Source organism: Dioscorea cayenensis, chromosome 1 (genome assembly GCF_009730915.1).
Source record: "Dioscorea cayenensis subsp. rotundata cultivar TDr96_F1 chromosome 1, TDr96_F1_v2_PseudoChromosome.rev07_lg8_w22 25.fasta, whole genome shotgun sequence".
In the NCBI taxonomy this organism is placed as follows: domain Eukaryota; kingdom Viridiplantae; phylum Streptophyta; class Magnoliopsida; order Dioscoreales; family Dioscoreaceae; genus Dioscorea; species Dioscorea cayenensis.
The window spans coordinates 30,514,131-30,531,974 of NC_052471.1; the positions used below are offsets into that span (position 1 = coordinate 30,514,131).

Here is a 17,844-nt window from a genome sequence, read left to right on the forward strand (position 1 = left end):
TGATAGAAGCACTAATGTTTTTTTTTGTTTTTCGGTTTTTGCTTGAGGTCGTGACATGGCAGTTTAAAGCACTTGCATGGCAGAGATGCAAAAGAGGGAGAAAAAATCATTTTAGCATGAAGCTCTCTATATTAATCATTTTCATATTAAAATATTAGTGAATTTTTATTTTTATTTATTTATTTATTTATTTATTTTTTTGAAAAGGTGGATAAAACCACATTCATTAAAAACCGTAAAAAAAGAAGTACAGAAGGGGAAAAAAAGACAAGAACACAGGAGTCAAGGCTCTACAAAATTATCACAAGGAATGCATAGAAACGGCTAACAAATAGAGAAAAATCAAAAGAAACAAAACCCTAAAAAGAAGGGAGGTTCTTTAGGGGTAAAAAAAAAAGTTTCTGAATTTTAATAGATATGCTTATATATTTTGCATATTTTAGTATTGATGATAATATATATTTTTTTATTCATAAAAGTGTCTGACTTCTACAAGACTACAACTATGTCTAAATATTTGTTTTATTTTATGTGAAAAGCATAAAAATGTTCACATTCTTTTTCTTTGAATTTTTTTTCCTTTTTTTATAATAATGTTCACATTCTAATATTTGTTTGTTTGTTTTTATTTATTTATAGGAAAAAAATAATGGGAATTTAAACAATAACTAAAAAAATTAGCTAATTCTGGGACCTGCCCCCGCCTTTGTCCCTCCCTTCTCCTCCTATACAATGACTGGGGTGATCCATATATGATGCTTATCCGCTCTGATCTCCGGTGGATTTCCAGTGACAAAGGCGCCACGGTTGCAACTCTCCTCCATCCCCTTCTCTTGGAGGTTTTATGGATTTCAGGTGACAATCAAATCAGAGGTTTATGATTTAATCTTTTGGTCTTTCTGTTCATCGTAATTTCTCGAGCTTCTCTGTTCATTTTATCCTGAATTTTTATTCAATTTTTCTCCTATTATGCTGCAAAAATTAGGATCTCCAGCAAGATTTGGCTACTTGTTGAATTGGCATAATGTCTTGGTTTTTGATGTGAGATCATTTGCTTTGCTAAAAATATAGGCCATTGTTCTGCAATTGGTGTGGGTTACTTAGTCACTGTGTCAGTTAGTATTTGAATGTTTTCGGTTGCTGTTCAATTTAGAAGATAAGCTGCACATGAAGTAGTAATAATCCTAATGCATTGAGAGTTCATCTGGATGGTTAGAATAAAATTTCATGCACTAAATGCGAAATTTCTCTGCAATTAAAGAACATGACTTTGCTGAGAAAAATAAATCGAAAGAAATGCATATTGTTAGTTTGAGAGAAATTTGATGCATTGAGAGCTTATCTGGATGTTCAGAATAATACTTCATGCATTAATTTTTGACTTTTTGAGATTTCTCTGCAATTAAGAAAGATCAGTTGCTAAGAAAAAAATGAATTGAAAGAAATGCATTTTGTTAGTTTGAGAGAAATTTGAGAACTTGTAATCTGAGATGGAAGTAGACTATTTCATTGCTCGCCTCTCAAAACCTGCTTTTTTTCTCCAACGATAAAGAAGAACAAATATATCTCAAGGTATAAATTATTGTTCCATAATTAATGTGAGCTTCTGTTGTTGCCATAATTAGTCTTCATGTAGAATCCTTGTGAGCTTACTGGCTTAGCCTTTTTTTCTTTCGTGCACATCATATGTAATCATTCTCTCAGTAATGAATGTTGTCATGTTGATGGCTGAGGATAATGGGAGTTTTGTTGATTTGGGATGAGTTTAAGACCACGGAGTCTGCTGATTTGTTCTTCAAGGTATACTGCAATATGCAACACTTAATTATATACTCTCAGCAGCAGAGTAAATGCAAGGACAATGTTGATTAATATACACTAGGCTCAAGATACCGTAGCAAAGAATGGTGGATTTGTGTTAGGAAGCAGTGCAACATTGTAAAGAAGATAACATTTTCAGTATACAATTATTAATCAATGGATGCAAATGATGAAATGACGTTAAATGTTGGTGCTTGTTGATCATGGTATTTGGACAGATGATTTCTTCATTATTTGCCTAACTAGCAAGACATGTTATCCATCACAAGATGGGGTTACGGCTTTTTAGAAAAAGCATTTCTTGTTTGTTGATTATAATATAACTGTCTAAGGTTTTAGTCATGGAAGCCATCTGGGGGCTATATTTAGAATTGATTATTTGCTTCAGGGAAGGTTTAATGATGGTGTAGACTTGAGCAGAGGTTGGTTTGATATTATCATTGGTTTAGATAATTGATATTGAAGTTTTGAGAGTTTTAGTTATTTTCTTCCTGAAGAGTGGATGAAATCCCAAAAATAATACAAGTGTCTATGCACATATTAACCTTTTTTTTTTTTGTTTCAATTAACAACATAAGTTCATCAATATGACTAACAGTATTTGAGCTGAATGCAAGAGCGCAAAGTAGCGCATGAAATTCCTCAATTATGAAGACAATATTTTCACAGACATTATTTTCACAAGGAATTTTGGTCAACACAACACAATCAGCTCATACAAGCTTATTACATATGGTGATTACTACATTTATTGATTTTAGAATGCGATGTAGATGGGACTTGTGACATTGTGCCTGTTGGACACCCATGACAACTCTCCTTGTCCAATGACTCCCGAGCTTGGGTGGGAACCATTCATGATGAATGTGATACTATAGGTAATTTGTTGTTCTAATCGGGTGAAGCTAATCTGGTAGTGAGAGAGGTAGATTCTCACAAATGGTGGTTCTATGAATGTGGCGTTGTAGATTTCCCTAGCATCACCCACATTTGTCACTGTCCTGCTAATAGTGGAGTTTGCTGATCTTGATGCCATTTGTATGCCAATAGAGGGATAATTGAGTTGCTTGCTAGAGATGGATCTAGTGCAATTTTGTGTGTTGTTTTTGGTGAAGATTTGCACATCTTGACTGTTATTAGAAAAAATTCCGCAAAGATAGGCAACATAATCATCTGGTTCAATGTTGTAGACGAGACCTGGATCCATGGCATTCATCACATTGACTTGTCCTGCTCCCCGTTGGAGAATGTTGGCACTGCCGTTCAAAGTTGCTTCATCATAGATTGGTTTTCCATCTAAATCGAATGTGTCGGTTGTGGTGATGAGTGCTGATTGGATCTCTGATGTTGACCATTGACGTTTGTTGTCGTTTTTCAACTTGCTCATAATAAGTGCCACAATTCCGGAAACATGAGGCGTGGCCATGGATGTGCCACTTTCAAAGTTGAATGGCTTTATTTTTAGACCAGACAGGAAAAGCCCAACTTCTACTGGCCATGCAGATAAAATATTTACTCCAGGTGCAGTGACATCTAGCTTCACATTGTTTCCATTATACCTGACCAGGCCTCTGGATGAGAAGTAGGCCAATGCTGGAGATGGCCGAATATCAAATATTGTTCCACCGAAGGTGATCTTTGCCGTAGGTGTAGAGTTTGAAATAATATAATCTTTAATTTGAATGGCATCTTTGTAGCTCACATGTGATACTGGAAGATATTGAGCTTCTGAAAATGTCGTGTACCCTGACACATCATCATTCATAAGGACCATGCCAGCACCTCCAACATTCCTAACGACTTTACCTTTTCGATGTTATCTAAATTTCCAACATCACACATCACAATCTTATCTCTAACATCGATGCCATTTAACGAATTATTCAAGCAATATAGTTGTCTAAATCGTCCATTGCTGCCTGGAAAAAAACAAGGGAAGAAATTTGTCAGTAACCATATTGGGTTGGTAGGCGCTTTTCTCCGTGGAATTGAGTCCCATTGCCGAGTGTCACAGTTGCTCTACTTATTCTTCGATCTGTAGTTGTTGCACCGATGACCATATCCCATGGAGCAGCGTGACTCAATGTCTCCGGGTCTGGGCCACTGTTACCAGCAGCTGTGCATGGAAAGATACCCTTATGCATTGCTGAGTACGTGGCAATAGCAACGTCATCCTCATCAAGGGAAATAGGCAAGTAGAGAGGTGGTAACCCAAAGGACATTTGGAGGATATGCACCCCATCTTGAATTGCTTTGTCTATACCTGCTAGGATACCACTTGATTCATATGTCTTTCCAACACACCTTGTACACTGATATAAATACTTTCGGCGCCATCCATGCAGCCCTTCCAGGAGCTTCGTTTAGGACTTCTGCGTTATTCACAAAGTTGCCTGCTGCAATGCCAGCGACATGTGTACCGTGACCTTGATCTATGTCAGTTGCTAGAATGGTTTTATTATCAAGTTTGAAAGATTGTACCCCAATGACTTTATCATTGCAAGGTGTTTGGAGGTAACAACTTACGTTCCATCCTGCTGGGCGGGGAGGCATTCCTGTGTCATCAAAGGAAGGATGGGGCATGTAAATCCCTGTATCCAACACGCCAATGATGATCCCCTCACCGTAAAATGAGTTGCTTGTGGACCAAACTCCAAATGAAGTGCTCAAATTTAGGAAGTCATGAGTATAGGTTGTTTGGAGGTGAAGAGCCTTGCTCGGATTGGCACGGAGAAATCCATCCATCTTCTCCATATCTCTCACTTCTTCAGGTGTTAATCTTGCTGCAAACCCACTGATGGCTTCTTTATATGAGAAAAGCAACCGCGGCTCCCCTGTATCAAGAGTAGTGTTGGGTAAAAAGGACTTGTGCCAATTCTCTAAATCCTCTGCACTCCAAGAAATTTGAACCCTCCGGCTTCAAAAACGTGAACAATATATGTTTTTGATTTGGCTAATGTTTTCACCATGATCACTGACTATAGGCAATAGCTGGCCGTGAACCAAGAGAAGAATGTTAAATGAAAGAAAAAATGCAAGAACCACGAAAGGAGCAAATTCACCCTTGAACTCGCCCATTTAAGTGGAGTTTTGAAAGAACTAATGGAAGAGATCAAATAGCCAAGGTGTGGATGTGGTTCATGCTCTCTGTGATATTCTAATATATAGACTGGATATGGACTTAAGTTGGCACATCGTTGAATGAATTTTGGAATTTTCATTCATATCATACCCTATGCATCTCATCAAAATTGTGATAATTTAATTTGCTAGTAACATAGGGTACCACTTTGAATTCAGACACCAAATATAATTCCTTGGATGAAGGATCTCACTCTTCCGAACATTCCTGGACTTTGGATGCTATGAAACCTATACTAACTTACTATTGTTCAGAAACGCATGCTGCATGGTTTGCTTCCTCTTTGTATGTTTACCCTTTTGGCAAAATATTCGATTCCCATTAAGGAATGTTTTTTAAAAGAAATTAATCCTATAAATGGTTTTAGCTCACTAGACTAATATATATTATATGTGATTATGTTAAAATAATCCACAAGTTTAAGGATGATCTAAACAAGCCTTTTGTGCATTGATTATATTTGCTTATATTGATGAAAGAATCCAATGAGCATCTAGTTTTGGAAGTAGTATGCTTGTTTGAGGTGATTGCAACTTGCATTAACTTTACACTAATCATATTGAGGTATGTCATCTTCCAAAAAGTTTTTCTGTTCTTGTTTTTTTCCTCTGAAACATGATTAAACAATAAGAGATATTAGGAACCCGACATAGCCCAACAGTACCCATCTTGCATTGGGTTTGAGGAGTCTGGATTTCAAGCCCCTCAAATCACAATGTGCAGAATCTTCTGTGGGAAGTTTGTTTGAGGAGCACTTTCCATCCCTTTCAGAGTTGCATGATCAGGGTTTATCTTTAGAAGATCTGTAAAGCACCGTAATAAGTGCACCTTCATAACTACATATCCCTTGACTAAGAGCGCTTGTTGCTTTTATCAAAAAAACAATAATAAAAATTCCTTGAAACAACACTGCCTTTGTAAAATATTCATGTTAATTTATTTATATTTTATAAAAATTATTTTTTATGTTTCTAGATAATTTTTTCTTCAAAATTCAATTTGACTATTAAAAAGAAATTTAACTCATAATTTTTTTTAAGGCAAATGTGACAAACGCAGGTAAGGGCGTGTGCACGGGCCAAGAATTGATCTTCCAACCCATATACCCTTATCTGGCGATATAAGGTTTGGGTTACAAATTTGCACCCATAATAGAGGACCCAATATCACTTTTGCGTCAGAATTGAACTTTCCAAACTAACCACTTTTACAATGGGGCTATCATTTCTTTCACTATAATTTTCTATCTAATGTTCATTTTTATTCTTGTATTTTTATAATATTTAATTTGATACCTGTTTTTTTATAGTGAAATTGAGATATTTTTTTACATTTGTGGCAATTAATGTATAAGTGATGTGGTTATTGATGCGAGGATTGATGTTTTTTTCCTCTTAAGGTGATGACATGGCAGTTTAAAGCTCTTGCTAGGCAAAGATACGAGAAAGGAAAAAAATCATTTTTAGCATGAGGCTCTCTATTTTAATCATTTTTCACATTAAAATATCAGCGGATTTTTAGTAGATATGCTTTTATACATCTTATATTTTAGTATATTTTAGTATATTTTAGTATTGATGATGATAATATATATTTGTTTATTCATAAAAAAATGCATTAGTTTTACAAGACTACAATTATATCTATGTGAAAAACACAACAATGTTTACATTCTTTTTAAAAAAGAAAAAAAAAATTAAATTAACCATATTTGTTATTATTTTTTTTATAATAATGTTCACATTCTAATATTTTTTTTGTTTATATATTTATTTATTTATAGGGAAAAAATAATGGGAATTAAAAACAATAATTCGAAATGAGCTCATTCTCAGACCAGCCCCCGCCTTTGTCCCTCTCTTCTCCTCCTACAATGACCGGGATGATCCATACATGATGCTTTTCCACTCCATTCTCTAGCGGATTTCCGTTGACAAAGGCGGCGCTGTCGCCACTCTCCTCCATCCCTTCACTTGGATAGTTTATGGATTTCAGGTGACAATCAAATCAGAATTTTATGATTTAATCTTTGGTCTTTCTTTTCCTCGTAATTTCTCGAGTTTGTTTGTTTGTTTGTTTATCATGAATTTCATTTAATCTTGTTCCTATCTTGCTGCAAAATTAGGATTGCGAGGGAGATTGAGCTTCTTGTTGAAGTGGTATTAATCATTGTGTCAATTAGCATTTGAAGGTTTTCGATTGCTGTTCAATTGAGAAGTTAAGCTGCACATGAAGTAGTAATAATCATAATGCATTGAGAGTTCATCTGGATGGCTAGAATAATACTTCATGCACTAGATATGAAATTTCTCTGCAATTAAAGAACATGAGTTGCTGAAAAATGAATTGAAAGAAATGCATTTTGTTTGTTTGAGACAAATTTGATGCATTGAGAGCTTATCTGGATGTTCAGAATAATACTTCATGCATTAATTGTGACTTCTGAGATTTCTCTGCAATGAAGAAAGATCAGTTGCTAAGAAAAATGAATTGAATGAAACCCATTTTGTTAGTCAGAGAGAAATTTGAGAACTTGTAATCCAAGATGGAAGTAGACTATTTCATTGCTCACCTCTCAAAACCTGCTTTTCTCTCCAATGATAAAGAAGAATAAATATATCTCAAGGTATATAATTATTAATCAATGGATGCAAATGATGAAATGAGGTTAGATGTTGGTGCTTCTTGATCATGGCATTTGGGAAGATGGTTTCGTCATTATTTCCCTAACTAGCAAGACATGTTATCCATCACAAGATGGGGTTACAGCTTTTTACAAAAATCACTTCTTGTTTGTTGATTATAGTATAACTGTCTAAGGTTTTAGTCATTGAAGTCATGTAGGGGCTAAACTTAGGTTTAACAATTGTGTGGACTTGAGCAGAGGTTGGTTTGATGTTATTATTGGTTTAGATAATTGATATTGATTTCCCCGAGTTTAGTTATGTTGGTCCTTAGCAATGGATGAAATCCTGAAAATAATACTAGTGTGTATGCATGTATTGTCCTATTTTTTCTCCATTTCAATAACATCAGTCCATCAATAGGACCAATAGTAAGCGAACTAAATGCAAAGTACATATTAGTGTCTCATATTCCATTATTATGAAGACATTATTTTCACTTGGAAATTTTAGCAAGGCAACACGTACAACTAGCTCATGCAAGCTTATTACATGGTGTGATTACTTCATTTATTGGTTTTAGAATGCAATGTAGATGGGACTTGTGACAGTGTGCTTGCTGGACACCCATGACAACTCTCCTTGTCCAATGACTCCAGAGCCTGGATGAGTGCCATTCATGGTGAATGTGATACTATATGTAATTTGCTGTTCTAGTCGGGTGAAGCTAAGTCTGTATTGAGAAAGGTAGATTTTCACAAATGGTGGTTCTATGATCTTAGCATTGTAGATTTCCTAGCATCACCCACATTAGTCACTGTTCGGCTAATAGTGGTTCTCGCTAATCTTGATCTCATCTGTACACCTATTGAAGCATAATTAAGTTGGTCACCAGAGATGGATCTAGTACACTGGGTATTGTTTTTTTGGTGAAGATTTGCACTGTCTGGCTGCTATTAAAAAGATTCCACAAAGATAGGCGACATAATCATCCGTTTTCGATGTTATGAGAAGACCTGGATCCATGGCATTCGTGACATTGACTTGCCCTGCTCCCCTTTGGAGAATGTTGGCACTGTTGTTCAAAGTTGCTTCATCAAAGATTGGTCTTCCATCTAAGTCGAATGTGTTGGCTGTGGTGATGAGTGCTGATTGGATCTCTGATGTTGACCATTGACGTTTGTTGTCGTTTTTTAACTTGCTCATGATAAGAGCCACAATTCCGGAAACATGAGGTGTTGCCATGGATGTGCCACTCAAGAAGTTGAATGTCTTTCTTTTTAGGCCGGATGGGAAGGGCCCAACTTCTACTGGCCATGCAGCTAAAATATTCACTCCTGGTGCAGTGACATCTGGCTTCACAATGTTTCCATTATACCTGGCCGGGCCTCTCGATGAGAAATAGGCTAATGCCGGAGCTGGGCGAACACCGAATATAGTGCCACCGAAGGTGATTTTTGCTGTTGGTGTAGAGTTTGTAGCAAAATAATCTCTAATTTGAATGGCGTCCTTATCACTCACATGGGATACTGGAAGAGGGTGAGGTTCTGAAGATGTTGTGAACCCCAAGACATCAAAGTTCATGAGGATCATGCCTGCACCTCCAGCATTCCTGACGAAATCACCTTTTTCAGTATTCTCTATATCTCCAACATAGCACATCACAATCTTATTTCTAACATTGAAGCCATTTAATGAATTATTCTTGCAAGACAGTTGGTCTGAACGTCCGTTGCTACCTGGAAAAACAAGGGGAAGAAACTTGTTTGTAACTGTTTTGGGTTGATAAGCGCTTTCTCCATGGAATTGCTTCCCATTTCCGAGCGTCACAGTTGCTCTTATTCTTCTATCTGTCGTGGTCGCACCAACAACCATATCCCACGGAGCTGCATGACTCAATGTCTCCAAGTCGGGGCCATTGTTACCAGCAGCTGTGCATGGGAAGATCCCCTTCTGCATTGCTGAGTACGTGGCAACAGCAACTTCATCATCGTCAAAGGAGTTGGGCAAGTAAGGAGGTCGTGCCCCAAATGACATTTGGAGGATATGCACCCCATCTTGAATTGCTTTGTCTATGCCTGCCAGGATACCACTTGATTCACATCCTATATCTTTCCAACACACCTTGTACACTGATATAAATGCTTTTGGCGCCATCCCTGCAGCCCTTCCAGGAGCTTGGCCGAGGACTTCTGCATTATCCACGAAGTTGCCTGCTGCAATGCCAGCGACATGTGTACCGTGACCCTGGTCTATGTCAGTCGGCGGAATGGTTGTATTACCTTGTTTGAAAGATTGTGCCCCAATGACTTTTGCCATTGCAAGACCGTCTTGGTAGGTAACAACTTGCGTTCCATCCTCTTGGCCGTGGTGGCATTCCTGTATCTGCAAAGGACGGATGAGGGAAGTGAATACCTGTATCCAACACTCCGATGATGATCCCTTCACCGAAAAATGAGTTGCTTGTGGACCAAGCTCCAAATAAAGTGCTCAAGTTTAGTAAGTTATGTGTATATGTTGTTTGGAGTTGAAGCCGCTTGCTTGGATTGGCACGCAGAAATCCATTCATCTTCTCCATGCCTCTCACTTCTTCGGGTGTTAATCTTGCTGCAAACCCGCTAATTGCTTCTTTGTATGAGTAAAGCATCCGCGGCTCGCCTGTGTCTAGAGTAGTGTTGGGCAAAAAGGACTTGTGCCAATTCTCTAAATCCTCAGCGCCCAAGAAATTTGACCTCTCTGGCTTAAGAACATGAACAATGTAGGTTTGGATTTGGCTAGTGTTTTCTCCATAGTCACTAACTATAGGCAATAGCTGGCCATGAACCAAGAGAACTGAGTTAAAAGACAGAAAGAAGAGTAGAACTAAGAAAGAAACAAAGCCAGACTTGAACTCTCCCATTTGAATGGTGGCTTGAAAGAACTTATGGAAGAGATCAAATAGCCAAGATGGGGATGTCTTACAGTGGTTCATGCTGTCATGATATTCCAATATATATATATATATATATATATATGGACAATCTATCTATGGCTTAAGATTTCACATCGTTGAAGGAATTTGGGAAGTTTCCTTTATGGAATGCCTCTCATCTGAATTGTGATAATTTATTTTGCTAGTTACGTAGGGTACCTAATTGAGCTTAGGCACATATATATAATTGCCTTGAGTGAAGGATCTCACTAATTATTTTAAACATTAGAACATGTTTATAGCCTTTGGATGCTATGAAACCAATATTATCTTGCTATTATTCTGAAATGAATGATGTATGATGTCCCTTCTCTCTGTATAGTGTCCATTGATCCTAATTTTTAATTCTAGATATACTATGACATTCCCATCATGGAGTGTTTTTTAAAATAAACTATTCATAAAGAAGGTCTTGGCTCAATTGGCTAACATATATTTTGAAGGTATGTCTGAAATAATGCAGAAGTTAAATGAATGATGTAAACAAGCTCTTTGTGCATTATTATATTAACTTCTATTGATGGTATCCAATCACTGAACAGTGATAATTATTTTAATAAATTAAAAATATTTATAATTTAATAAATTTATTTAATGGATTGATCCAGTTAAATTAAATTGTCTCAACATATTTATTACATTGGTTGAATTAAAAAGTAGATAAAACCACATGTATTGATCGAAAAAAGTCCAAAACAACATCCATTTAGAAGTGGAGCAAAAATAAAAGTACAAGAAAACAGGGTCAAAACAAAATAACAAGTCCCCTAACCCACCCAAAGGTTAGAGTTGAAACAAACACTGACTATTCATCTTTTGTCTTCTTCATCGGATCCCTAGCTGGTCATTCGAGAAGTCCGGACTACGCTTTAGCAGATACAAATTTGAATCCTCCAATCTTGGTTTCTTTTTGTCCAGCATCGTATTCAACCAAAGTAGAAAACATATGTATACATTTGCATAAAAACAGAGCTACATGCAAAGTATGTATCCCCTAAAAATGCGTGCATTTCTTTTCTAAATCAAATGTTCCACATTAAAGCACGAATAATGAGGTCCACCGTATCTTTCACATGAGAAGAGACTTTGAGCCTTCAAAATCTCCAAAGAGCATGAACTGATTGTGGAGGTGACAGTAATCGAAAAATTAGAATGAGAGAATTGCAGATAATCATGGCATTGGTTGAATTTTGGTTTGAACACTTGTATTTTTATTAGTAAAATTTATTTGCACAAGCATAATTGAGCATCTCAAGCTACATTGTTTTTAAGTTCTAACCTCTCCACCTCTGACAAAAAGAGAAGAGTGAAGTATCAACTATAGATTGTGGAGATGGTGTTCATTTTTATTTATATTATATATACAAGTTTTGATGATGGTAGGGTTTATATAATTTATTTGTTATTTTTTTAATATTTTTTTCATGAAAAATAATTGTTTAATCTCTAATGTTAATATATAATAGTTTGTGTTATGTTTATAAAATAAACCTATTTTTAAGGAATAATTTTGGTTTTTGGTAGGAGTGTTAGAGCCAAAAGGAAAGAATAATAACCTCTAATACAAGGAATCTCAAAACTTGTTATCCTTCACTTTGAGAACTCTAATTAAAATTAAATATATTTAAATTATAAACTCCTTTTAAATCAGTGACGGTGTTTATTAATATTAATAAAATTTAAAATAAATTATCAAATTTATTTATTTAAGTAGTTTAATTTTTTAAAAACAGATTCCCGCTAAAGCCTTGTCGCTAAGCCTTCATTCAAAAACTAGGTGCACAAGAGTACTTCGCGCCACAACCATCTCTTTTTTATAGGTTCTACGGACCGATGCCTGCTGCTTCAAATAAGGCTATGATATATATATTTGTTTTTAAATATTTTTATGATGAAATATTCTGTGAAGATTTTTTTTATTTTTTTATGTTTTAATTATTTTTTATTTTTATTTTTTTTATGATGAAGGTGGATGAATTGAAGTGGACCCAAGCTCATGTTCATTCCCACTAGCGCAAGATGGTTGAACACATTCCACATGAGTGGTTTGATGAGTCCAATCTAACCATTGATGCGCCGGGCCATTCCCATGAGCCAGGCCATTCAATTTTAGAGCCATTGGCCTTACCAACACAAGATGCCATGGGCCCAATTTTACTCAGAAAAGCCTGCTCGCGTCCAAGACCAGGCTTTTCAGAGATGCCTCCAAACCACCCTAGGGGATCTGTTTTTTAGCCGGGATTTACGTGGCATTTCCTTTTAGGGGTGTGGGCTTTGGTTCCAAAAATAGATACTTATATGATAGACTCCTTCTCCTTGACCCGAGCATCATCTTTCCTAAAGAGGTGGAGGAGGATTGGGCGTAGGACATTCAGCAAGAGGAGCCTCTTGCTCTGGCTTCAGTGGAGGGTGGATCCAATCCACATAAGGCAATGTCAGTAGGAACTCAATCAATCCAAATCACTCTTTGTCAAAGTTTGAAGAGTTAGATGAGGAGATTGTAGAGGAAGCACCTAGTTTTATTCATGGTGGCAGTTCCCATAGTTCTCCATCACAAATGACCTCACATGTCAGCAGAGTAGCAGAAAGAAAAAATCCTCCTCACGTTGGAGTGAGGATACGGGATACCTACCTTAACCTTTGTGATCAGCAAGGAAGAAGGGTGCAACAGGCCGCTCCCTTGAAGGAATGCTCGTGGCTTCAGCTTTCGTTAGTGATTTTAGACCGATAAGCTTAATAAGCTCGTTTCTCAAAATAATCTCTACAATCCTAGCGACCCAGTTAGCAAAGGTAATTGACCAATTGGCAGACAAATCCCAATCAGCTTTCATTAAGGAACGGTATATTGTAGACAATGTGGTTGCTACACAGGAATTAATTTTCAGTCTCCACAAGCGGGGCATTGTGGGTACTATAGTCAAAGTGGATTTCATCAAAACTTTTGACATGGTGGACTGGGATTTGCTTATGGACCTACTAATTGCTAAAGGTTTTTATACACAATGGAAGCGTTGGATTAAAAGCTTGCTAGGTACTTCAAAAGCCACAATCCTAGTTAATGGGATGCCAAGTGCTTATGTTTAATACAGTAGGGTCTCAGACAAGGCAACCCTCTTTGGCCACTACTGTTTGTCCTAGCGATTGATGTCCTCAGCACAATGTTTACACATGCCTATTCTCCTAAGCGCTCTATGGGATGTCCTAGGAAGTCATGGGAGATTTTGTTATTTGCAATATGCAAATGATCTCCTTATTTTGATGATGAGGGAGAAAGAGAGGACCTTAGGGATCATCAAGTTAATCTTATATCGGTTTGAAGGTATTTCAAGTTTAAAAATCAACTTCAATAAGGCATGCTTTTACTTGACAAAGTTTAGTTTCTTTTCTAGGAAAGGGTGAGCCTAGAACATTGTACTATTCTTCTAGCCTCCTTCCATTCACTTGTCTGGGTGTTCCAATTGTATGGAGGGGACCTAGCATACAAGACTAGGAGAAGCTCATTATTAAAATTAGATTACGACTCTCAACCCGGAAATCAAGCTTCCTATCCACTGGTTGTCAACTTACCCTAATTAATTCAGTTTTGTCTATTCTCCCAACCTATTGGATGTCCATCTTCAAATTACCTAAATTGGTCATCAAATCGATCGAATGCATTCAAACAAACTTCCTCTGGTGTGGCCCTGACATAGATCAAGCCTAAGTGTTGGTTAGTTAATTTGGAAAATCCCCATGTCAACCAAGTGAGCGTGGAGATTGGGGAATCATTAATCTCAAGGAGTTTAATAATGCCTCCTCGTGAAATAGTCATGGAATATCTTGAGTGATCCAACATGGTGTAGATCTAAGGTCTGCAAGCTCGAACTACTTCAAAGAACACTCCTACTTGGAACCTAGTATTGAAATTTGCTCCAATGTACACGGGTCACTAGAGTTCTCAATAGTTGAATCCCCTATGGAAACAATTAGAGACTTGTTGGTCCTCTTCATATCAACCAACCTAGAGTCGGACCCCTACTAAGTGATATTTTGGAAAAAGTCCAAACAACCCCAAAGGACAAGGAAGAAACGTCGTAGCTAGATATTGACACCCTAATGGAAACTTGTCTCATGCAGTCCTTCTACAGTGTTCCCTAATAGATGGGAGATGGCGGTATAAAAATCACGCCAACCATTCTAAAAGAATCTTTGTCCCATGAAAATTAGTGTTCTCAACTGGTTAGTTTGGGATAACAAAGTTCTCACCCTAAATAACCTAGTTGCTAGGGGGTGCAACAAACTTCCAATAGCTACTTGTATCTTATGTCATAGTGTAATTGAAACTATAGATCATCTTTTTATTCATTACTACTGGTGAAACTAATATTTGGAACCATTTCGCTAGGGTTCTAGGAATCAACAGGATGCCGTATTCCATGGCTAACCTTTGGGATGGTTGGCTCAAAGGGCTTAGACATGCTAATAGGTTGCCTTATTCGTTGTTAGCAAAAGCAATTATTTAGCAAATTTGGCTTGAAAGAAATGACTGCATTTTTTTAATTCTAAAAACATTTGATGTTTTGATTCTGACAATTAGTCACTTGTTCCTCTTCCGGGTGTATGCGACTCCTAAAAGTCAAAAAAATATAAATTGGAAAACTCATTTGTAGCGATGAAGAGGAGCAGCTTAGTTTCGTGGACTTCCACCCGTAACCCTCGATGTTGACCCCGATACGTCCATTGGCTAGCATGTATCCTGCATTTAATTTATCTTGTCGTAGGGAGGAGACACTTACTACCCCAGTGGCACCCCTCTCATTGTACCTTTGTAGTTCCCACTCCCGAGTGGACATTTTTATTTGTACTTCTTCAATGTTCTATGTCTTATACTCTCTTTTTATGGTTTTCTATGTTCATTTGTACTCTTTTTTAGTTTAATGAATTTGTGGTTTATCCACTTTATCAGTGAATGAACTACAAATTTATTAGTTTTTGTGTTGGTTTGTACCGGCCATATTTCTTCCTTTAAAAGTTATTACTTGTATGCGGTTTACTATATTGTTTTATGATATAACGTTTTGGATGGTGATGGTAGCGATAAAATTTTTTTGGATTTATAAAATGATGATACTTGGTTTTTGGATTGATGGTGATTAGGATTTTATGTTAATTTTTTTAAGCCCAATGCTATTCATCCCGAAATAATTTCCCAAAATAGTGTCCCGAATGCAACCCCGGAGGTGGGTTTATAAAAAAAAAATGTAACCCTAGAGCCCTGGAGTTGCGTTCTGGACACTATTTCGGGATGAATAGCACTACTCTTTTTAAAAGGAGAAGAACAGGTATGTGATAACCAATACAAGGAGAAACAAAAATAAAAGAAATACCATACTCAAAGATATTAACAAAAAGCGAACTAAAACACTAGGAACAAACACAAAGAACAAAACATGCATCCACCAGAAATGGAAAGGACACAGGACAAAAAAACTTGAATGAGAACATCAAGAAGCTAGCGGCTGCTAGCAAGCAAATCAAGGCGTGCCAATAGCCAGATCAATGCTAGTGGAGGGGGCTCAGAATAATTGGTGCCAATAAAGCTGGATTTCGTCTAATCATTAGGAGTAGAGGGCTGAACCGTAGTTGACTTTTTGAGGGGGCCTAAAAGTTGAATACTTAATATATGTATATATATATATAGAGAGAAAAGGTTCTCTGTGGACGTGCATAGACGTCCACAGAGAGCTACAGTAATGCTAACCTGTAGCTACAGTGAGAGTTAATCCTAGATTAATGAGTTCATTAGTTTTAATTTTGTTTTTACTGTGCATCCCACTTTTTCACTGTGCTACTGTTCTTAAGCACAGTAACACTGTTCATTGAATAGTGTCTGACCGTTGGATCGAAATCCAACGGTCCAAAGCAACGTTCACAGATTAAAAATCTGTGAACGTGCATAGAGGATCGATCCTCATATATATATATAAGCCTCCCCAAAGTTAAAAAAATTCCCACTTAATTTATATATATATATATATATATATAAGTTTAAATTGCACTCTCCCCTGCCCTATTATTTACAATTGAACTACTGATTTAGAGGACTTCTTCCAGCTTGCATTTTTAGCCACTAGAGTTGCATTAATCCATGCAGTTAGCGTGTGATTAATCTTGCAAATAAGCGCAAGAAAAAAAAATAAGGTTATGCTTTTGAAAATGTAATTGTTTCTTTCGAGTCAAATATTTCAACGAGACTCACTGAATGAGGACCCCCAAAACCATCTAAGTTTGGAGAGTCGTAGCTCACCCAAAAAGGATCCTATGGTAAAATTATCACCAAGATTAATGTCTTTATGTTGGTGTCAATTTAAACTCTCTAAAGCTGCTAAATTAATCATGATCAATTCCTCCCTTCTGTCTATGCCTTGTTTTTATTTATCTGTTTATCCTATTCCTGAAACTGTTCTTTCTGAGATTTCTAAATTGGCTAGGACTTTCTTCTGGCATTCGGGTGGTGATGGAAAGGGCATCCACGCTGTGGGTTGGAATACTATTACTGATTTTAAATCTGAGGGGGTCTGTCGATTCGCAATCTTTCTATCATTAGACATTCTCTTGTGGCTAAACATATTTTTAGGTATCTTAATCATGGCGAGGCTTTTTGGGTTGATCTCTTATATCTCAAATATGGTAAAATCAATTTCTGGACTGATTGTATTCCATCTAATTGCTCGGCTTTCTTTCGTGGTCTTTGTAACTCTGCCAAAGTCCTTAAACCTCATTGCTGGATCAAAAATGTTAACCCAAGTTGTATCTCTGTTCTTTTTTATCCTTGGTGTTGGGATGTTCCGCTAGCTTTCAAACCGGGTTTTTTCAATTGCAACCTTAACTTGAATGATCTTAACCTGTCTGATTTCATCAGTGGTTCCTCCTGGGACTTTTGTAAATTAAGAACTCTTTTTGGTGATAATACCCATGATATTATGGATAACCTTGGTTCTATCAATTTGTCTTCTTCTAATCTTTGGGTGTGGTATCCGGTGGCCCCAAGGCTTAATACTGCTTCTAATGTGTATCATACTTTAAATAAGAACCTGTTTGTTACTGATCCTTGGATTGGGTGGAAGAAGCTTTGGTCCATTCGGACGGCCCCTAGAGTCAAACATTTCCTCTGGCTGTTATTTAAACGTCGTCTGTCGACTTTTGAATTTTTATACTCTATTAATCTTGGCCCTAGATCTCCCTGTCCTCTCTGTGGGATTCATCTGGAAAGTATTGACCATCTTTTCCTTAATTGCTCTTTTGCT

At 36.9% G+C, this 17,844-nt stretch overlaps 2 protein-coding genes across 2 annotated transcripts; both read right to left on the reverse strand.

The window, feature by feature from the left end:
- Window positions 1-2,578: 2,578 nt before the first annotated feature.
- LOC120258958 (subtilisin-like protease 4) lies at window positions 2,579-3,595 on the reverse strand. The gene has a single exon (XM_039266451.1). It carries the CDS (start codon window positions 3,593-3,595, stop codon window positions 2,579-2,581), a length of 1,017 nt encoding a protein of 338 aa, XP_039122385.1.
- Window positions 3,596-8,490: 4,895 nt separating this feature from the next.
- LOC120258967 (subtilisin-like protease) lies at window positions 8,491-13,389 on the reverse strand. The gene is made up of 3 exons (XM_039266463.1): window positions 13,197-13,389; window positions 10,175-10,419; window positions 8,491-10,062 (listed from the first exon to the last, which is right to left on the reverse strand). The coding sequence occupies exons 1-3, from the start codon at window positions 13,387-13,389 to the stop codon at window positions 8,491-8,493; spliced, it is 2,010 nt and encodes a 669-aa protein (XP_039122397.1).
- Window positions 13,390-17,844: the final 4,455 nt, after the last annotated feature.